The sequence below is a fragment of the Rhinopithecus bieti genome, unplaced genomic scaffold (genome assembly GCF_001698545.2).
Source record: "Rhinopithecus bieti isolate Rb0 unplaced genomic scaffold, ASM169854v2 scaffold_35903, whole genome shotgun sequence".
NCBI lineage: Eukaryota > Metazoa > Chordata > Mammalia > Primates > Cercopithecidae > Rhinopithecus > Rhinopithecus bieti.
In genome coordinates this window covers 177,110-199,580 of record NW_016815549.1, presented here as the reverse complement: position 1 = coordinate 199,580, position 22,471 = coordinate 177,110, and the positions used below count along the sequence as shown (strand labels likewise).

The 22,471-nt window shown below is 53.0% G+C and overlaps 1 protein-coding gene across 2 annotated transcripts in view; it reads left to right on the top strand.

The window, feature by feature from the left end:
* Positions 1-22,471, top strand: part of SORCS2 (sortilin related VPS10 domain containing receptor 2) — a 579,194-nt gene that overhangs the window by 510,493 nt on the left and 46,230 nt on the right. For both annotated transcript variants that reach the window (XM_017853405.1, XM_017853404.1), the window contains exons 9-11: positions 2,259-2,438; positions 8,343-8,489; positions 15,044-15,146. In XM_017853405.1, coding sequence (XP_017708894.1) covers positions 2,259-2,438; positions 8,343-8,489; positions 15,044-15,146 — 430 coding nt within the window. The remainder of the gene's footprint in view (positions 1-2,258; positions 2,439-8,342; positions 8,490-15,043; positions 15,147-22,471) is intronic.

The following is a 22,471-nucleotide window of genomic DNA, read 5'->3' as shown; positions in this document are numbered from 1 at the left end:
TATAGATCATTTTAATGGCAGAGACAATGCTCTGCCTATGATGTAAAGGGGCAAACTATAAACTACACATAAAAAAATATGTGCATCACACTTGAGAGAAAGCCTAAACGTAAACATTTGAACATGCTGGTGTCAGGTCTCTCTAGGGGGACTGCTCGTAACCTTGAGTCACTTCATGCATTTTTCTTTGTTTCCTAGATTGTGGAAAACATTTACCCAATGCATTTACCCAGGTTATGTAAACATTTACCCAGGGGCATAGGAGGCACACTGTAAGTTGCTGCAATCACGGTAAATACTGAATCCTGACGACATAGTTGACGCCAAGTCCCCTGAGCTCAAAGCACCCATAATCGCAGTCCCCCCGCCACCCCTGCAGGAGTCTCACATGCTACCTGACAATCTGACTGCACGTAATTCCCTGCCAAAGCCCGGGCTGGTGGACAAGCCTTCCCCTAGTTGGGCAGCAGAATGACCAATGCCTGGATGACAGAGTGCATTCTGGCCCATGGCCCTGAGTGGGGAGGAAGGGGGAGCTGAGGTGAGGAGGACAGAGCAGCCACAAGCCTGCTGCCTCCGGGCACTTCACGTGCCTCCGTGGGCTCTGCATCACCTATGGTTCCACTTCACGTGTGGGGACAGCCAGGCCCTGGCACCTTGCCCTGTCATCCTTCCCTGGTTCTGTGTCTCTCGGTGCCAGTCATTTCTGGGTGTTGAATTTCGGTCCATAGACACAGGACTGCAGCTCCTGCCACTGTGGGGTCCTTTCTGCCTGTGGGCTGCATGGTAGCTGCAAAATAGCATCACTCTCCTTTTCTGCACAGTCCTTCGGACTGCATAGCACAGGGAACAGGCAGGGCAGTGAGGGGAAGGGGCCAGGCCTCAGCGTTCAGGAGTCCAGCCCGGCCCTGAGCCACCTGCTAAGGCAGCTTCTTCCTCACTCTCCACTGAAAACTGAGCTTCACCAGGCAGAATCGGGATTTGATCTGTTATTATACAGAAAAAAAAAAAAAAAAAAAAAAACTTCTTCCTTAGGCCCTCCTATTAGATGAGAACATGTGAAGGGAGGCATCCCCAAGTGTCCCAGCCACAGCCACACCGTAGTTGGGAGGGGTGACTCCATAGGTGGCTCCAGCCGAGCCCTTCTCTGTCACCTGTCCTCTGCCCCTGGAACTTGGCACTGTCTTCTCAGAGGGCAATAAAGTTCCAGAGTGAGAGAAGGCAAAGGAACAGAGGTGGGAGGGAAGCTGGTTATGGCTTCAAAATGGGCCTGTCCAGACCCCTTTACTCATGCCTCCCACACGCATTTGGTGCTGGCTGGGCAAGAAAAGAAAACAAGAAACTGAGGTATTCCTGGTTTTCCTTTTTATTCTATTGGGTTTTGGCTGCTTTCTGAGTTTAAAATCCTGGGACTGAACCCAAAGACCACTGCCCTGAGTCCACTCCAGAGCTGCCCAACACACCTGCTTCCGAATGGAAACCGAGGCTAGGGACTTTGCCCCGGCTGCCCTTTCACCTTCTGAGACCACCTTATGGGGTCCTGGTGGGGCTCCTTCTCTGCCTCCCCCTCCAGACTGTGCCCCCAGGGCTCAGGGCTGGCAGGGACCGGCACAGAGGGACCAGGAGGAAGGTTGAAGTGTGTACAGGTGGGGATAGTGTTCCTGGACAACGAAGCTTTAGTGGATGAACCCACAGATGCCTCCCTGCAGGTCGCAAAGGACAGGGCCACACCTGGCTCCCCACTGCACTCAGGGCCTTTCTAGGTATCCAGTGGCCGGAAAGTTTCTAGTATGGAGTGGGTGCTTCCCAAATGTGTGTTGAATGAAGGAGGGAGCAGAGACTCACCTGTTCCTGTGGATAGGAAGAGAGGGAGGGGCTCCAGCCCTCACCCCCTGGAATCAACCATTTGGGGGTGCATGGAGGAAGAATTCCGCCTCCCCACTGTTGGATGGATGGATAGACAGCCTGATGTGGGACCAGGAGGAGGTGTCCCCAGGCCACCCTCCCATAACCCGGCTTAGAGCATCCCGACGCCATCCCCATATTAGAGATGGGGACCTGGAGGCCCAGGGAGGTGAGGAGACTTGTCCAAGGCCACAGGGCTCAGAGCAGCCGAGCCAGGAGGCAAATCCAGGCCAGACTGGCTCCAGGAGAGCCCGAGGCCTTCCCCACCCTCAAGGCCTGTGCAGCTGCCTTCTTCCTCCCACGGGCAGCCCCCAGCCTGGCCCTGACCCTGCGTTCCCCGCACATCCCCGCAGGATCTGCAGATCATCAGCACGGACGAGAGTCAGGTGTTCCTGGCGGTGCAGGAGTGGTACCAGATGGACACCTACAACCTGTACCAGTCGGACCCGCGCGGCGTGCACTATGCGCTGGTCCTGCAGGACGTGCGCAGCTCGCGGCAGGCGGAGGAGAGTGTGCTCATCGACATCCTGGAGGTGGGTCCGGCATGGATGTGGGCGGGGTCTGCGGTCAACCCCCTGCCCTCTCCCCCCACCTCCTCCTTCTCCCTCCCCTTCTGTCTGTCTCTAGTGCTGTCTTGGGGGTCTGCACACATCTTCTGTAAACAGCCAAATATTTTCAGCTTTGCAGGCCAAGAGGCTATTCTATAGGTATTTTTAGAGGAAGAGAATTTCTTTCTTGAGGAAATTTGAAGTACAATGATCATCGAGTACAAGTTTTTGTCATGAGGAGAATGGAATTCTTTGAGGGAATAACATTTTACTGACTTGGGTTCAGCCTGAGTGTTCTCTCCCAACTCCCTCACAAGCCCTCATCAGAAGTCCTGGGCTGGGGTCACCCCTGAGGGCAGTGCTTCTCTCTGAGTGCCCCGTCTCTCTCTCCCTCTCTCCCTCTCTCTCTCTACCCCAGCCCCTTCATCTCCTCCTCCTTTTCCCTCTCTGTGTCTGAAGTCTGCCTTCCTCTCTCTCTCTCTCTCTCTCCCTACCCCAGCCCCTTCATCTCCTCCTTCCTCTCCCTCTCTATGTCTGAAATTGGCCTCTCTTTCTCTCTCTCTCTCTCTCTCTCCCCGGATCTTCCCCACCCCAGCCCCTTCATCTCCTCCTTCCTCTCCCTCTCTGTGTCTGAAGTTGGCCTTTCTTCTCTCTCTCTCTCTCTCTTTCTCTCTCTCTCCCTCTCTCGCTTGCTCTCTCTCGCTCTTGCTCTCTCTGTCTCCCTGGAATCCAGCCCTCCAGCCTCCCTCCTGTCACTTCTCCCACCACTATGAAGCTCTGGCCTCCCCTGCTGGGTTGCCATCCGAGCTCGGATGGGAGCCTTCCTTGCTGCCCTCCCGGGTCCCCCCTGGGCCTCCCGCATGAGCCTCCACTGACCCCAGAGAATGCCCTGTACATCGCGCCACTGTTGCTCCTTTTCCACCTGGATCCCTGCAGCAGCCCTGCCCCGGCCAGGCCCATTTACAGGTCAGAAAACTGAGGCTCAGAGAAGGCAAATGACCTGCCCAGGCAGGCCCAGACATAAGCAGGAAAACCAGGACCGGCCCAGGCCTGTCTGCTCTGAGCCTGGTGCCCTCCTCTTGGGACCCCTCTCAGTTGTTCACCTCCAAGCTCCTTCCTCTTGCCTGTGGGGACACCCCCAAGTGGCCCCTTGATGCAGGCTGAGGGAGTGTCCTGTGGGTGGCCATTAGACCCTGGGCAGGCAGTGGCATTGATGGGCTTGTGAGTGGGAGGCACCAGGCTCAGCATTCATCCCTCCCTTGCCAGAAGCAGCAGAACTGTGGTCCCCAGGGAAGTCACAAATGGAATCATTTGTTTGCAATGATAACCCATTTGTCAGGGTTTACCTCCCCAGCGGACGATGCACATACAGCCTCACTGCCAAAAGCCCCTGCAGGCAGTGCCCAACCCCACCCCTAGTGTCCCAAAGGCCCTGCCCTGTGAGCCTCTAGGAGGGGACTGGGTCCAGCATAAATGTGGCTCTGGAAGGCAGTGGATGGGTGATGATGGGATGGGAAGGGTGCCAAGAACAGGGTGGGGTGGGGCTCCACGGCCGTCCTGTCCACAGGCATCTGTGATGCCTGCACCACCACATGCCATGTTCTGGGCCCTGCCCTTGGGACACAGGCTGGATATGACATGCACCATTCACCCCTCATGAAGCAGGAAGACGGCTCCCAGCTGTAGTTCTGACTGAGAGTGCCAGGGCCTGAAGACACAGCACAGAGGCAGTTGGCCAGCCTGAGGCAGAAGTCAGGGAGTGCTTCCTGGAAGAGGCTGAGCAGGAGTTAGCCAGGTGCGGAAGGAGCTCAGAGCCACACACAGAAACCTCAAGGCAAGAGGAAACAAGGAGCCAGAAGAGGTTTGCAGTGGCCCAGTCCAAAGGTGACACCCACTCTCTAACACCTGGGTGCCCTCCCAAGGGATATCCCTTCTCTGAAAAGCATCAAACATGGGTCACAGCTGGTTGTTACAAGCACAACTCTGGAGCCTGACTGCCTGGGGTCAGGTCCATGAACTGGTATATATTTGCTCTGTGGCCGTAGGTGGGTTTCTTAACCTCTCTGTGCTTCCCTGTGTGCAACAGGGATGGTAGCACCTTCCTCAGGGTTGCCGTGAGTTTTAAGGCTGTCATGCCTATTGAATAGGCAGAACAGCGCCTGGTTCCAAGTGAGGACTCACTTTGTTTGCCCAGCACTTGCCCTTTTTGGGGATCAGGGATAATTAATGGGTGGGGGCTGACCCCTGAGTCTCACTGCACACGGCCAGTACTGTTGCTGTTGTGGTTGTTGTGCACCCAGCAGCACATCCAGGAAAAATGTTTGGTGCAGATGACACAGCCAGGTACTGCCTCAGAAGGCTGCGGGGATCTCTTCCCCTGCGGGGCACAACCTAGGTTCAAGGCAAGACAGCAAATCTTTCCTGGACTCCTCTTGTGCTGGAGCTTGGGTTATGAATGGGGACTTAGGGAATATAGCCCTGTCCCCTACCCCCAGGGATCCCTGGCAGCAGGCATCTCAATCGGCTGAATGGCGACCCCGAAACAGGCATCGAAATGGTGGCCCACATCCTAATACCCAGGCCCTGCAATGTGACCTTATTTGAAAAAGAGATTTTTGCAGCGTCATGAAGTGAAAGACTCAAGCAGACATCATCCCAAATTATCCAAGGGGCTCTAAATGCATTCACAAGTGTCCTTATCCGAGACAGGAGAGGAGCCACAGGCTCACAGAGAGGCCCCGTGGGGACAGAAGCAGAGACTGCAGCTGCAGGCCAGGGAGGGCTGGAGGCGCGGAGCTGGAAGGGGCAGGAAGGATCCTTCCCTGGGGTCTGCGGAGGGAGCATAGCCCTGCCCACGCCTTGACTTTGGACTCTGGCCTCCAAGAGAATGAATTTCTGTTTGAAGTCAAACAACTTGTGGGACTTTTTTTTACAGCAGACAGCAGACACAGGAAGGAATACAGCTGTCATATGGGCAGTTATGCAGCGACACACTGATATTCTGAGCTAATGCTCTGCCAACCAGACCCACCCAGGGGCCTTGGCCTACATCTGGATCCATGTTATTTATTGCTGAGCGTTTTCATGGAGACCCAGCTGGGATATAAAATGGCAATTACCCAATAACAAAAACCATCATGGGCAAATCAGCCTTCTACCTGCCCGGAGGACAGCAGAAAAGCATTTCCACCAAGCAGTGGGCAGGGCAGAAGCCCTCTGGGTGATGTCCCTGGGTCCCCGTCCTGCCTGCCTTGTCGGGGTTCTATGAGCTTGTAAGACACAAAGACTTGCGGCACGTTCCCCGGGCCTCCCTTCAGCACCAGACCACACAGCAAAGGATGTGTAGCCATTTGGTGGGTGTGTGGCTGGTCCGAAGTCTAGCACAGAGGGTCCTGTCTGCAGCCAATCTATAGCCAACACTCACACTCACACACACAGACACAGGCTCATACACATGCACACACTCTGCCCTCTCCCAGCCCCCGGCAGCTCATCTCCTGCAGACCAAGCCCAGAGTCTGGAGGGAACTCAAGACCCCTGTGACACGGAGTCCTGGGTTTCTGCAGGGCCTGCACTTGGTACCGCATCTCACAAAGAAGCTAGACTCTGGGCCAGGGACCCCATCTGCAGTCATCAAGTCAAGTGAGCAGGAGACAGAGTGATGCCACACGGGCAAGAAGGAGCTGGCTCATCCCAGCCTCTGAGACTGTCCGCCCAGCAGGACCATTGATGAAGCTTCCTCTGCAGAGAGGAAGGCTACCCCCTAGACCACAGCATCCTATGCAGATAATACTGGCAGCTGAATGCTCTGTGCATGGATTTGCCACATGTGTGATGTTTCCTAGAAATTCTGGGAGGATGCTCCCAGTGTGATCCACTTGGCTCCTAACTCTGCCTGTCTGTGTTGATAAGACCTGGTGGGTCCCAAGGAAAAGAGCCTGCCCTGCCCCCCAACTCCCACATCCAGTGAAGGCAGCCCGGAGTCTCTGAGAGCCAACTCCGAGGGTAACCTAAACAAGCCACAGCCGTCAGTGGGAGGCAAAAGATCTGTAGCTACCACCCTATGCCTGCCCCAACCTTGCACTTTGAAACAGACAACTCGTTTGCTAGTTTCCCAGCTCCACAGATGGATTTTACCCAGAGCTCACCCACATCTGGTTTAGACGACTTAGATGAGAAGATTTGGAGCTTTTGATCTGGTGATATTTAGAGGAATTTTGATGTGGTGATATTTAGAGGATATTTGAATTAATGCTGTAATGAGATGAGAACTTTGGAAACCTTGATGGGGTGAATGTATTTTGCTTGAAGACTGATGTGCGTCCTTGGGGGTCAGAGGAGGGACTGTGCTGGAGAGAATAGTGCCCCCCCTCAAAGATGGCCACATTGCAAGCCCCAGAACGTGCATGTATGTTACCTTAGGTGGTAGAGGAGGAATGAGGTTGCAGATGGAATTAAGGCTGCTTGTCAGCAGACAGGAAGATGACCTGGGTTATCTGGAGGGGCCTAGGGTCAGCACACAGGTCCTTAACATTGGAAGAGGTAGGCAGGAGATAGAGAAGATGTGATGGTGGAAACATGGTCAGAGAGATGCAGCATTGCTGGCTTTGAAGACGAAGGAAGGGGCCATTAGCCAAGGAATGCTGGTGCCTCTAGAAGCTGGAAAAGACAAGGAAAGGGATGCTCCTTTGGAGCCTCCAGAAAGGAATGTGATTCTATTGACACTTGACTGTGGCCGCATGCTAGGCTTCTGCCCTCCAGAGCTGGGGGGGAATACATGTGTGTTGTCTGAAGCCACTGGGTTTGTGACCATCTGTTATAGCAGCTGCAGGAAGCTCAGACCCCAGTCCTCTGATTTCATCGTCATGGCTGCTGTTCTTCTCCCCTTGAGGACCTGCTGGAGTTGTGAGAATTCAGTGAGAGGACATGTATTAAGCTCAGTGCCTGTACCATAGAAGCACTTAATAACTGTATGCCATTACTATCCTAACTAGAATCTTTGGCTATGGGCCTTTGGGCAGGTGGCACCCCCTCTGAGCCTCAGTTTCCCATGGTGCAGGCTGCATATACAGGTGTAGAAACAGTTTGTGGCCTGGAACACAGGAGGCCTTGACAAGTGGTGGGCGTTCTTGTGCCTCTTCACACCACACTAGTGGATCTTGATAAATATGAGTCAAAACCCTCCATGAAATAAGGAGCTTGCAGGAAAAGACCCTCTCTGGGAACAAACCACTCGGTTGAACTATGTGAAGTTGCCGACAGTTGCACGTTTCTTATAGGTCAACTTAGTAACCACTCTTGGATATGTTTGGGTCACTGCCATGGGCCTCTTAGGAAACCCTGAGAAAGGGACCAGGTTAGCCCTGAGCACTAAAGGCAAGTGGAGCCCTGTCCTGGGTGTTCTAGTGGAAGCATGGACCCTCCTGTCTTCATTCCTTGGCATGTTTGTATGGGGATTGAGCTGGGGGTCCCCAGAGGCAATTCTATTGGTCCAGGATGCATGTCCAATAGGAACAAGAGGCACTGGGGGAATCTGAGCTCTGAATCAGGACCTCTGAGGCAAGGATGGGGTGAGTTTGAGGGACAGGCAGGTCAGGGGTCCAGAACCCCACTTGCCATCTGATGGTTGGTGTCTGGACCTGGGAGAACAGCTCAGCACCATGAAGATCATTCAGGCTTCAGAGCTAGACCAAACTAGCTTCCCATTAAAGCTGGGGCTGGAGTCTTGGATCCCTGGTCCCTCTAAACCTCACTCACTTCTAGAATGTGTCTTAGCTGCTGGCCATTGTGAGTGTGAAATGAGGCCATATGTGGGCTGCAGCACGGTGGACATATGGTCATCAGAGTGCTCCAGTGTAAGGTACAGTCCTTCTTATATTTTTGTCCCAGGTCAGAGGGGTGAAAGGAGTCTTCCTGGCAAACCAAAAAATTGATGGGAAAGTGATGACACTTATAACCTACAACAAGGGCCGCGACTGGGATTACCTGAGGCCACCCAGCATGGACATGAATGGAAAACCAACCAACTGCAAGCCTGTAAGTACCTCGGCTCCCATCACATACCATCCATGGGGTGGATGCTAGATATAGCTTCAGTAATCAAAAAGGTCAGAGGTGGTGATGTCTGAGAAGGACCATCTGAGACACATGAACCACCTATTTCTGCTGGGCATGGTAGTAGAGAGGGTCAAATGAAACTCCTTGTTTTACAGAAAAGTTAATTGGAGGTCAGAGAGGGAAGTGTATCAGTTTTTCACACAGAATTGCTGTGCAATAAGCCACCCGAAAACAACAACATTTATTTCCCAAATCTACAGGTGGGCTCAGCTGAGTGGCTTTGCCAACCTTGGCTGGGCAGCTCTGCTGACCTTGACTGGGCTCAGCTGGGCAGCTCTGCTGACCTTGTCTGGGCTCAGCTGGGCGGCTCTGCTGACCTTGGCTGGGCTCAGCTGGGCAGTTCTGATGATCTTGTCTGGGCTTGCTCATATGTCAGGGAATTGACTGATTTAGGCTGGTCTCCGCTCTGTACATCTTGCATCCTTCTCCTGGAATCAGCTTAATTCTCATGGTGATAGCAGAAGTACAAGAGGATAAAGAGAAACAGGCAAGTACATTTCAAGCCTACTGGTACATCTGCTAAATCTTACTGGTCAACGTCAAGGATCTGGGAAGTGTACTCTGCCCAGGGGAATGAGGGCCGGAGAGCAGACACTTGCTTCTAATTTGCCATGGAAGGCAGTGTACCATCACACTGTCAGTAAGTGATGGGGTTGGGCCAGAGCTCAGACATCATGAGCCCCAAAGCTGGCCCACTATCCCAGGGACACCTTTCTACATGAATAGAAGTGTCGACTACCTGAGCTCTTGGTTGCCTAGAGTTGGGAGGGATCTCTCAGAGTAGCTGGGACTCTTGCCAGCTGTGATGTGGCTACCAGGGATCCAGGTGGTGCACAGGCCCATGCTGGTGAGGAAGGAAAGATAGAGCTGTAAGGAGCCCTGATCCTAGCTAAGGTGAGCACTCAGCTGCCAGTGTCCAGTGGATGCAAGGGAGGAAGAGGCTGAATGGGCCAAGAGAATCTGACCAGGCTTCTCACTCCCCTTCCAACACCCCCATGAGACCTGGCCTCTCCCGGGGCCTCTCTCCTTGCATACCACAGGGAGCTCACCACCACCAGCATCCCTGCCCCTTTCTGGGTGCTGGGCAACTCAGGGTGGGAGAAGGGTCTAGTGTTGGAGCTGCACAGAGCTGCTGTCTTAGCCCCCTGACTGTGTGATCTTGGCTACATCAACCAGTGACTCTGAGCCTCTGTTGAAAAGGGATGAAGATGATAAACATCCCTGTGGCACTGGGGTGAGGATGAGATCAAAGAATGCAGAGACCAGCCTATGCCTGGCATGGAGCAAGCTGCAAGGAAGAGCGAATCTCGTCCCTTCCAAGCTCTCCCTCTTTCTACACTGTCCCCAAAGCCTAGAATGCCCCCTCCCTTTTCCTCATCTAGGAAGCTCCTACTAACACCTGAAAACCCTGCCCACATGTTCCCTCCACTGAGGAGCCTTCCCTGGGCATACTGCTTCTCTGTTTCCCACTGTCACCCAGAAGCCTCTCTTAGACACTACACACTGGGGATGCCTGAAACCACCCATCTCTCTGCCTCAGCTTCCTCATGTATAAAATAGAAAGAACAAAAGTACCTGTTTGACAGGGTTATATTCAGCAAATCTGCGTGAACACTTGCTATGTGCCAGGCACTGTTCTGCAGGCTCAGAGCACACCAACCCACAAAACAGAAGACATTCCCTGTCTTCCTGGAATTCCATCTGGCACACAGCAGGGCTTAGAAAATGGTGAGCCGCTGCTGCCACCGGCCCCAGTGTTGGCCCATGGAGGCCATGGTACTAAGAGGCGGGCAGTTCCTTCTCCCAGACAGCCTCACCCCAGAGCCAGGGCGGGATTCTGGCCCCCAGGGCACCCCGTTGCTCTAAGCTGAAGCTTGAGCTCTGACTTGGGAACACTCACCTCTCAGGAGCCTGCTGTCTGCCTCTGCTTAAGCCCCCCACTCCTGCTGATAACACCTGTCGACCTGTGTGGAGAATTAATTACCTGCCCTTTGTAAAAATGCTTCCCAGAACAGAGTTGCTGTGAAAGGACTAATTTTTGTATCATCGTTGGCAAAGTTAAGCCATATTAATCTGTCAAAGCAAGTTTTTGCTAAGAATAGATTCTTGTCTGCGATTATGCAGCTCAGTGAGGAGATAACCTCGGTGAGATTTATGTCTTGGCCTTGAAACAATGAAATAGGAGCAAACTGGTGAGCGTGCAGCCCCAGGCAGGCATGTGGGAACCTGATTGGGCACAGGGGAACGTAGAGCCACGTGCAGGGAGCCCACGGGGGCACAACAGACATCAAACTACAGCCTCGCAGGCTGGGCATGGTGGCTCACCCCTGGAATCTCAGCATTTTGGGAGGCTGAGGCAGGCGGATCACCTGAGATTGGGAGTTTGAGACCAACCTGGCCAACATGGCGAAACCCCGTCTCTACTAAAAATACAAAAATTAGCTGGGCGTGGTGTCACATGCCTGTGATCCCAGCTACTTGGAAGGCTGAGGCAGAAGAATCGCCTGAACCTGGAAGGTAGAGGTTCCAGTGAGCCAAGATCGTGCCATTGTACTCCAGCCTGGGCAACAGAGTGAGATTCCATCTCAAAAAAATAAATAAAAATTATATATATATATATAAACACCCGCATGGCTCAGAAGGCCTGGGCTATCCTGTATGTGTGGCCATGGCATCTCCAAGGGTGAAAATGCAGAGGCAGGACAAACTGGACCACTCACAGGACCTCCTGACTATGTCCCTCCTGCAGCCACACAGCCCCTCAATGAATGGGCAAACTGTACCTGAGGACTTAGTGCTCATAAAAGTGATGCCTGATTATTGCAGAATTCTTGGAAGATACGTAAAGTTATAAAAAGGGAAATAAGGTATAACCAGAATCACACCATCCAGAAAAATAGTAACTGGGTATTTTGTTCTTTACAATCTTTTCACTCATACACACGTTACGAAGTCGTCGTGGGGATCACACATGTGCGTGATTTTCAGCCCCTGTTTTCTCCTAACTCTGGGTCACGAATCTTTGCCCAGGCCACTTGACCTGTGCCCTATCTGGGGATACCTCCTTCCCTCAATGGGGAAATGCAGGGATGGCTTTAACAGAGGAGTGGCATGATCAGATCTGTTTTAGGATGATCTAGCTTCATTGAAAGGTGGTTTTGAATCTGTTTGCATCTTGAATTCAGCATAAAACTTCATTCACTGCACAATCCATAGTCACTCTTCTGAGGCGTGAGGCTGCGATGAGTGCTAGGCATCCAGGTGGCTGGCGCTGCATCTCCCAGTCCTGGTCCATCTGGTAGTCTTTGATGATATGCCAGACACTTCTTTAGGGCACCCTCTGGCCCCTATGTGCCAAACAGGCAGAGAAGGGAGAGTCCTGGGACAGCATCAGCCCCCAGCTTGGCCTGTCTCCAGCCCTGCAGGAACCCAGGCCCACTTCAGTCAACACTGCAGCATTCTGCACAGACTTCCAGGGCCACAGACTGTCCTGGGGGTCTCCTGTCCTTGTCCTGGGTGGCATCGGAGGAAGCCCCATCTCTGACGACATGCACCCAAGGCTAGTTCTGGGGCTCCTGATGCACACTGGCCTGCCACCTGTGCAGGGCATCCCGGTGCCCTGTGGGTGGGCTCCTCCAGGCCTGCTGGCGTTGCCCTTCCTTTCACCTGGTGGCCCAGGCTCGGGTGGGAGTGAGTGTGTCAGACACCAGCACGGTGCCTGCAGCTGCCTCAGGAGTGGGGGGAGACGTCTGTTTTGCCATCAGCAGGCCCCAAGGTGAATGCAAAGGGGTTCATAGTGCTGCCTGTGTTCACCAGTGGCCTGCAGGCCGTAACTGGCCACCCCACAGGGAACCCTGAGGAGGGTTCCACTTCTCTGGCCTGAGTGCCAGGCAACCAGGATAGGCCACTAGTGGTGAGGGGTGGGGAGAGGTAGCTAGGGTTTGTGAAGCAGCACCCTCTAATTCAATTCTGCCCACTGTGCACGCAGCAAGTGACCAGATGTGCACAGCTCATCAGGGAAATGGGAGAGGTTGATGGAGACCAGCTCTGGCCTTCTAGAAAACCTAGAACATCAAAGCATGACAGAGCCAGGGCGGCCTCTGCCAGGCAGGCACACTGCTGCTGGGGACTCCCGTACCACACCCCTGCTGAGCTCCTTCTCCTGATTAGAGCTGCCTTCTGCAGTGCGGAAGCCAAACCCTGCCTACCAAGATCACAGTGGCCTCCTTCCCCAGCAAGCCGCCTCTGTCTTCCTTCCTGAGCTATCTGCGGGGGGCAGGAGGATAGGACTGAAAGGTGCCAGACCTGCTTTTCCATTGTAAGAAATTGGAAGAATCTATTGCAGTGGGCAACATCTTAACATCTCACAGGTGTTCAGTAGGGCCCATTTGTCGCCATTTGATCCAGGTGTTTCTGGAACCCTCAGGTGGCTCTCCAGGGGTGACACAGTGCCCAGGCTCCTGCCACCCAGGGCCCTGTGGTCTTCAGCTCGGGACTCCCTGGGTTCCCCTGGGGATGGTCTCAGTCCCTCAGTCATCTTCAAGATGTGCCTCTGCAATGGACATGGGGCACCTTTCAGCTGAATTTGCAATCTTTCTCTTTTTTTGTTGTTTTTTAACAGCTTTGTTGAGATCTCACATCCCACATAGTTCACCTTTCAAGTGCAAGTTCAGTGACTTTTAGTCTAATTCACAGAGTTGGGCCACCATCACCACTGTCCCTTTTAGGACATTTTCACCACCCAAAAAAGAAGCCCCTGATCCTTAGCTGTCACCTCCCTATCCCCCAACAGCCTCCAGCCCCTGGCAACCACCTGTCCATTCCCGGCTCCATAGATTCCCTGCTCCAGGCATTGCTCATGGATGAATCGTACAACATATAGTGCAACCCGTACATCTGTTAAATCATAGAGCAGACAAATAAAGCCCATCTGCCAACTGCAGCCTCCACCTGGTCGCATCTTATCCAAGTCAATATCCAATTTCCTGAACGGTTTAACATTTAAGTTAGGGTCACCTGTGTAAAACGTAAGCAATTCATGGGCCAGAAGAAAGTGTTATTATAACATGAAATGAAGAGAGAGGTTATCTCTGACGTGGATGTTAGCAGATGATATGACACCGCAATGATGAGGGGATTCTGGAATGAGCCCTGCAGAGTGGGTCAGCAGGCCTCACCGTCACTGTCTCCATTTCGCAGATGAGGAAACTGAGCCCCAAGGCTGCCCAGAAAATTAGTGGTGCCTCTTAAGTTACAATTTGGATCTCTGGGCACCCAGTTCTAGGATATTTCTAAGCTGGAGATTTTTAACAGAAAAAAAAAAAATTTTAAGGAGGCAAATACAATGTTTACCATTCTTATAAATAAACAATTAGGCAGTACCTTGCCCGGGGGAAGGGCTGGACCCGAGGTGTGCCATATTAATCCAATATCCTGTGAAGCAGAGGTTATTGTCCCATCTCACAGAGAAGAAAGAAAGGCACAGAGAGGCTAAGCATTTTTCCTAAGGCCACACCACCATTTAGAGGAGGTATGAGGAGTCTAAGCCCTGCCCTTTCTGTGACCAGCCTAAGGACTGCCCTGCCTCACTTCACCCTATGGAGTTCCCTGACTTGGGGAAATTAGGAAGTCTGAGCCCAGAGTCATTCCACCACAAAGCCTTCCGACATCTGTCGGTTCATTGGGGTCTCTGGTGGTGCACCTGTGTCACCAAGGAGGACTCAGCCAGCCAGACCTCTGAGACCCAGTATCTCAGGCTGCCAGAGGGAGATCAGGAAAAATGGGGTCTCCAGAGCCAGCCCCCTGGGGCTCTTGCACACTTAACCCACCCCTCTGTATCTCAAAGTGGGAGGGTCTTATGGGGTGACATCCTCTGATGCCAGGGATACTGTGGTCACATAAGAGGCTCCCAATAAAAGTTCTGCATAGGTGAATGAATGAATATGAGTTTGGGCCATGCAGTCTCCAGGAATCACATTCCACAGCCCAGCATTGCACACAGGAGCCATGTTGGTGAACTCACCTGCCAGGACCCATGCCCAAGAGCCCTCAGTGGGAGAAGCCCCAGCAGCTGCATCTGTGAGCAGAGGCACCACACCCAGGGGCTGCGGGGGTCCCTAATCTAGACCAGGGAACCAACAGATCCTCCTGGTTGTCTCACCATACCTAGATGCTGTAGGGGTCCCTAATCTAGACCAGGGAACCAACAAATCCTTCCGGGTGCCTCACTTGTGCCCGATTCCACCTCCCAGGCTGTCAGCACAGGACCTGCTGAAGCTTCCCTTGTCCCTCCCACCCTTTCCCTAGAGGTCAGCCTCACACCCGCTTCCCATCTTCCATCCATTCCTCCAAGGCTCTCCTGGCCCAGCCTTCTCTCCCCAAAAGCCACAGGGGCAGGTTTGTCATCAGGCCTAGTTTTCCTAAGGATGCTCCTCCTCATGTGTTGACAGTTGCTTCCTTTCTCTTCCTTGCAGCCAGACTGCCACCTGCACCTGCACCTGCGCTGGGCAGACAACCCCTATGTATCAGGCACCGTGCACACCAAGGACACCGCCCCAGGCCTCATCATGGGGGCAGGTAGGTGGCTTCCATCACGGGCGGTTGGCAGGTGCCATTACAACCCAAGAGTACCTCCAATCTCAAGGGTCAAAATGGATGGTCATGGGCCTGAGGGCATAGTATGTCCCTTAGGAAGCAGTACTACTGCATCTCCAGGAAGCTGACCTCTCATGGCAAATTCTGAGAAGTGAGTGCATGGCCCAGGGTGGGCATATGATATGTGTCGGCAGAATGGAAAGATGAACAGATGGAAGAGTTGATCAATGGATGGATGGATAGATGAATTGATAGATGATGGATGATGGATGGGTAGATGTTGGATGAATGATGGCTGGCTGGATGATGGACAGATGGTGAATGGATGGATGGAGGATGGATAGGTGAATGGATGGATGATGGATGGATGGATGATGGTGGATGGGTGGTAGATGGGTGGTAGATGGGTGGGTGGGTGGATGGATAAGTGGATGGATGGATGAGTGGATGATGGATGGATGGATGGATAGATCCTGAATTGATGGATGGATAGATGAATGGATGAATGATGCATGATGGATGGATGATGGTGGATGGGTGGTGGATAGGTGGATGGGGGGGTGGATGGGTGTGTGGATGGTTGGATGGGTGGATGGATGATGGATGTTGGATAGATGCTGAATTGATAGATGGATGATGCATGATGGATGGATGATGGTGGGTGGGTGGATGGATGGGTGTGTGGGTAAATGGATGAGTGGATGGATGGAGATGGATAGATGCTGAATTGATGGATGGATGATGCATGATGGATAGATGCTGAATGGATGGATGGATAGATGAATGGATGGATGATGCATGATGGATGGATGATGGTGGATGGGTGGTGGATAGGTGGATGGATGGGTGGATTGGTGTGTGGATGGATGGATGAGTGGGTGGATGGAGATGGATGATGCCGAATTGATGGATGGATGATGCATGATGGATAGATGCTGAATGGATGGATGGATAGATGAATGTATGGATGATGCATGATGGATGGATGATGGTGGATGGGTGGTGGATAGGTGGATGGATGGGTGGATTGGTGTGTGGATGGATGGATGAGTGGGTGGATGGAGATGGATGATGCCGAATTGATGGATGGATGATGCATGATGGATAGATGCTGAATGGATGGATGGATAGATGAATGTATGGATGATGCATGATGGATGGATGATGGTGGATGGGTGGTGGATAGGTGGATGGATGGGTGGATTGGTGTGTGGATGGATGGATGAGTGGGTGGATGGAGATGGATGATGCCGAATTGATGGATGGATGATGCATGATGGATAGATGCTGAATGGATGGATGGATAGATGAATGTATGGATGATGCATGATGGATGGATGATGGTGGATGGGTGGTGGATAGGTGGATGGATGGGTGGATTGGTGTGTGGATGGATGGATGAGTGGGTGGATGGAGATGGATGATGCCGAATTGATGGATGGATGATGCATGATGGATAGATGCTGAATGGATGGATGGATAGATGAATGTATGGATGATGCATGATGGATGGATGATGGTGGATGGGTGGTGGATAGGTGGATGGATGGGTGGATTGGTGTGTGGATGGATGGATGAGTGGGTGGATGGAGATGGATGATGCCGAATTGATGGATGGATGATGCATGATGGATAGATGCTGAATGGATGGATGGATAGATGAATGTATGGATGATGCATGATGGATGGATGATGGTGGATGGGTGGTGGATAGGTGGATGGATGGGTGGATTGGTGTGTGGATGGATGGATGAGTGGGTGGATGGAGATGGATGATGCCGAATTGATGGATGGATGATGCATGATGGATAGATGCTGAATGGATGGATGGATAGATGAATGTATGGATGATGCATGATGGATGGATGATGGTGGATGGGTGGTGGATAGGTGGATGGATGGGTGGATTGGTGTGTGGATGGATGGATGAGTGGGTGGATGGAGATGGATGATGCCGAATTGATGGATGGATGATGCATGATGGATAGATGCTGAATGGATGGATGGATAGATGAATGGATGGATGATGCATGATGGATGGATGATGGTGGATGGGTAGTGGATAGGTGGATGGATGGGTGGATTGGTGTGTGGATGGATGGATAAGTGGGTGGATGGATGATGGATAGATGCTGAATTGATGCATGGATGATGCATGATGGATAGTTGCTGAATGGAGGGATGGATAGATGAATGTATGGATGATGCATGATGGATGGATGATGGTGGATGGGTGGTGGATAGGTGGATGGGTGGGTGGATGGGTGTGGGGATAGATGGATGAGTGGGTGGATGGATGATGGATAGATGCTGAATTGATAGATGGATGATGCATGATGGATGGATGTTGGTGGGTGGGTGGGTGGATGATGGATGATGGATAGATGCTGAATGGATGGATGGAGGGATGAGTGGATGGATGTTGGTGGGTGGGTGGGTGGATGATGGATGATGGATAGATGCTGAATGGATGGATGGATAGATGAATGGATGGATGATGCATGATGAATGGATGATGGTGGATGGCTGGTGGATAGGTGGATGGGTGAGTGGATGGATGAGTGGATGGGTGGATGATAGACGGATGATGGGTGATGGATGATGGGTGAATGGATGGATGGATGATGAATGAATGACAAATGGATAGAAAAATGGATAGATGGGTAGGTGGATAAATGGATGGATGATTTGTATCATGGTTGATATTTATTGGCCCCCGAAAAAAGTTCTAGTTTAGTGGGGGGAGAAAACAAGTATACAACTAGCACTTTTTTAAAAACCCAAAATTATAATTTTTGTGTCTGTCTCTTCCACTAAACTAGAACATCCAAGAATCCTGGTATACTGATCAAATAATACCATAAAATGAGGTTGATTTGCTTTAGAAGAACCGTTCAAAATACAAAGTAGAGCCACCTGTCTGAGGTCACTTGGCTGGTGTGTGGGAGAGCCGGGCAAGACTTTGCACATGGGGTCTGTGACAGTCAGAGAGGCAGTGTCTCCTACAGACACTGGACAGCAGAGGCCCAGGCCCAGAGCTCACACTTCCTGAACCCAGGACCCCTTCCCTCCATTTCCCCCAGCACCATCTGCCACACAGAGGGGTTGGCCATGTGGCCAAGAGCCAAGGATCATATGGATGTGGACCCCAGACTCTGAACTGGACACATCTGACCCTTCACCATATCCCAGCACCAAGCTGGGGCCTGGCCCAGGGTGGGCCCTCCAAGGCTGTTTGTGAATGAGTGAGTGAAGGGGCAAGTGAATGAGTGACCATGTTGTGATGGCGGGAATGGCCTTCTGGGTGGAAGGGGGAACATGGGGACCCCAAAGGACCAGACCAGAGTGCATGGAGTGGCTGGAGGTGAAGCCTACTTGCAGGGCTGGGTCTGACGGCAGAGACCTGGCCTGTCTGGGGAGGCTGGGGCTTTGCAGCTGGGAAGAGAGGGGATTGTGAACAAAGCCCTTCAGCTTCTGGAGTTCCTCTGTGTGCTCTATATGCCCGGGGTCCTAGGCAGTGACAGCCCATCTGGACAGCCTCTCTCTGCCCCCACAATGACCAATGAAAATGTGACCCGTCAGCATCAACGTGAAGCCTCTCACTGCCTGTCAGCTTCCACACACAGACAGGCTCACCAGCCACGTTAGACGCCCCCAGTCCTGTGGACTTGGTTTCCTGGGCTTCTTAGTGACAGGGTATTTAAAGTGCACTATCTTGATTGGCTGAAACCCCAAATTCTTGACCAAAATACAAAAGGCATAATTTCCAATGTTTCCACCGCTCAAAGGCCCTGAGAGCCCAGAATGAGCATCCCGGTCCCCCACCATCTCTCAGTGCATCCCTGAATTGTGCAGGAGTCACACAGAGCACTGAGAGCAGCCCCCCTCGCTCTGTGGGGGTGTCAGTCACAGCCTTCCTCCCTCCCTGCCTGCCCCCACACTGTCCCTACAAGGGCAGGAGGCTACACTTCTATTTTATTCCCCTTCTGTTCAGTCTTGGGCAGGGCTTTCCTGGAAGATGGAGCCAGCTGTGCAATGTGGGCCAATTGATGTGTCCATTGTTTCCATCCTCCTCTCCAGCCCTGAGCATCTGCTGGGAGCAGGAGGAAAGGGCGTTTGGGCTGCCTTCACATCTGCTGGCCCGACATGGCCGCCTGCCCTGGCACAGGTCCCGAGGCCATGTGGCCACACTGCTGGAGGTGGCTCGGGATGATGGCTACCTGTTTCCATGGGGTTGCTCCCCTGCCCGTCCCGTCATTCATTCCTGAATTCCATCCCCGAGCCAGGCAGATAAGAGGGATAAGCCCCAGGCTATATGCCTCCCAGCTGTAGGACTCTGAGATTTCACTGCACTTCTCTGAGCCTGTTTCCTCATCTGCAAAATGAGATGACAAAACCTCCACTGTAAGAATGAGACAGGGTAAGACAGGAAACCTTCAAGGCAGTTGTGCTCTGCCAGGCTGTCCTCTCATTCAAGGGGACGCTGGACACTCCCGCCCACATGCCAGGCACTGCACTGGGTGCTGAAAATGAGGGAGTTAAGACTCAGTCACTCAGGGGTGAGCAGAGGAGCAAAGGGATGATGACCACAGGTCCAGATGCATCCTGATGCCAAGTTCCTACAAGGTGGTCCAGAGGGACGTAGGGTATGGGCACTTGATTCTGCCCTGGGGTTTGGATTGAGCCTGCTGTACAAATGAGCATCTGCCAAGCTGACCCACAGGGAGGAGGATGCTTGAGGCAGAGGGCACCGCGTGTGCAGGGTGGAGGTGGGGGAGTGCCGTGCTGGGGTCTCGAGCTCGAGGAGATGCATTCTAGTCTCTGGGGACCATCCTCAGGTCCAGCCTGCAGAGATCAGACTGCAGAGGGACCCAGAAAGTGGGGCTGTGGCTCCAACTATTAATAGAAGGGGATGGATTTGAGAAGCAAAGACAGAAACTTGACTTCAAACCCCCCGGTAGAGAATCAGCCATGTTGAGCCCAGAAATCAACCCAGCTGTGGCCGAGGGTGCTGGTGACTGGGCATGTCGCAGGACTGAAGGGCTGCCTCCCTTCTGAGTGCTCCTGTGTTGGAGTGAGTGGCATCTGAAGGATACATCATCTTCATCGTTCTTCCTCATCTTCACCCTTTCTTCCTCATCTTCATCCTTTCTTCCTTTCAATAGACTAGGATAGGAATCCTTACTCTGAGTTATACCCTATGAGATCAATGCTTCCTGCTCCACACCTTCGGGGCTCCCAGCGAGCCAGTGTTCCCAGACCCTGCACGGCCTGTGGCCAGCTGCTTCCTACCACCCCCATTGCCGAGGCTACTCTCCATGCCCAGGGCAGGTCCCTGGGTTCCTGCTCCAGCTCATGTGCCTCCCCCAGAAAGTCAAAGAGTGCAGAGTGGGTGCCAACCCCCACCTGCTCCTCATACCGTGGGTGCCCCAGGTGGTTATGGAGCCCGCTCCCTGCACTGCCCTTTGCCCTATCCTGGTCACTGGTCTGTGTCCCAGCTGATCATCCAGACGTCCTCCGGACCCGACACAGAGCAGAGGCTGGTGAACACTTCTGCGTCCCTAGCCCTGGCAGAGGTGATGGTAGCATTTAGCCAAGAAAACCTTGAGGGGGCTGTTTGGGAGCTGGGAGCCCCACAACCTGCTCTGTGCTGCTGGCTTGGCTCGGGGAACTGAGTCTCAGAGCCATTTGCAGGCCCAGCCCTCCCCAGTGCAGTCCCTTTTTTGGCGACTTGGCCAGTCAAGGGCCCATCAATGTCAGGACGTGTCTAGATGTGAGGGCGAGAAGCCCTTGGCCTGGCTGAGGGGCCTGGGTGGGGTTGGGAGCTGACCTGAGCCCCACCAGCCCTGTGGATGCTCACCAGACTCTTCTGGAGGTGGGAGCATCAGCAGAAACTGGAGGACCACAGGGCAGCCCACTCACTTGGGCCCCGGCTGTGTCTCAGTGATCGCTGATGCTCCCTCTCTCTTGCACTGCCCTGCAGTCCTCCTTGGTGAAGTGTGGGTGGGGTAGATTTTGGTGTGTGGCTTTGCTGTTTTCTGGCTGCAGGGGCAAAGGAAGGATGGAGAGGAAGCATGCCTTCATTCAGTGAGCACTAACTCCTACCAGACTCTGCTGGCACCGAGGAAGGGCAGGGGTCCTGGGCCTGGGGAGAGGAGGCCCAAGGAGACACCAGAACACCCAGGCAGGAAGGCATCAGGGAAGCTTCTCCCCTCATCACCTCCCTCCACCCTGGACCTGTTTCCCATCCATAAAATTAGGGTGTCAGCCTCAGCTTTCTGCAGGCCCTTCCACTCTGACAGCCTGCAATGTGTTCCGTGAATCCCTCCTTCTTTCCCCCCCGACTGTTAGGTGACTGGCAGCCTGACAGCTTTGGTAGACAGAGCAAGGAAAACAGAGAGCATTTCTTAAAAGACAGACATGTGCACAGTTGAAATTACAAACTGCAAATTGGCCCGCGCAGTGTGCTGACGCGGCAACACTCCCTGCCCGGCTCTGCCTGTGATGTGTGTGTCCTGGAGCGGCTGCTGGTGTCTGGGATAGCAGAAAGATAAAAGGCACCCCTTGTTTCTCTCCTCCCTGCTGCTTGTTCTGTTCATTCATTTACCTCACTCACTTCATTCATTCAGTAGCCATTGCTCAGCACTTTTTGTTTGCCAGGCACCACACTACACAGAAGGGACAGGTCCAGCTGTACCCAGATTCCACACCTACCCCTCTGCTTCATCCATCCTATCTGTCTTGCACCTGCCCAGGTCCATGTTTCTTCCCAGGCTGCTCCCTCTTCCTTGGACACCCAGTCCCCTTTCCCTGGGCCAACCATGTTCAGCTCTCCAGGCTCCACTCGGAGGCTCTTTCCTGCCTGAGTCTCTCCTTAAGGCTCTCCTCATGGGTCCACTGTCCTGGCTCTGTGTGCACCTGCGCAGCTGCCCTCGTCTGCTAGATTCAGAGCCCTCGGGGAGCAGGGCCACAGCTCATTCAGCTCAGGTTCCCCAGAGCTCAGCACAGGACTGAGCAGAGTAGACACTTAGCAAATGCCATTGAATATATGCAGGAGAGAGTAAGTGGTGGAGCTGAGATAATAGGTAGATGGAGGGATGCTCAACTGGATGGATAATAGATTAATAAAAGATGGATGGGAGGATGGATAGATGGATGGATGAGTGGATGGGTGGATGGTTAGATGGATAGGTCGGTGGATGGATGGATGGGTGGGTGGGTGGATGGATGGATGGTTGGATGGGTGGGTGGGTAGATGGGTGAGTGGTTGGGTGGGTGGATAGATGGATGGGTGAGTGGATGGGTGG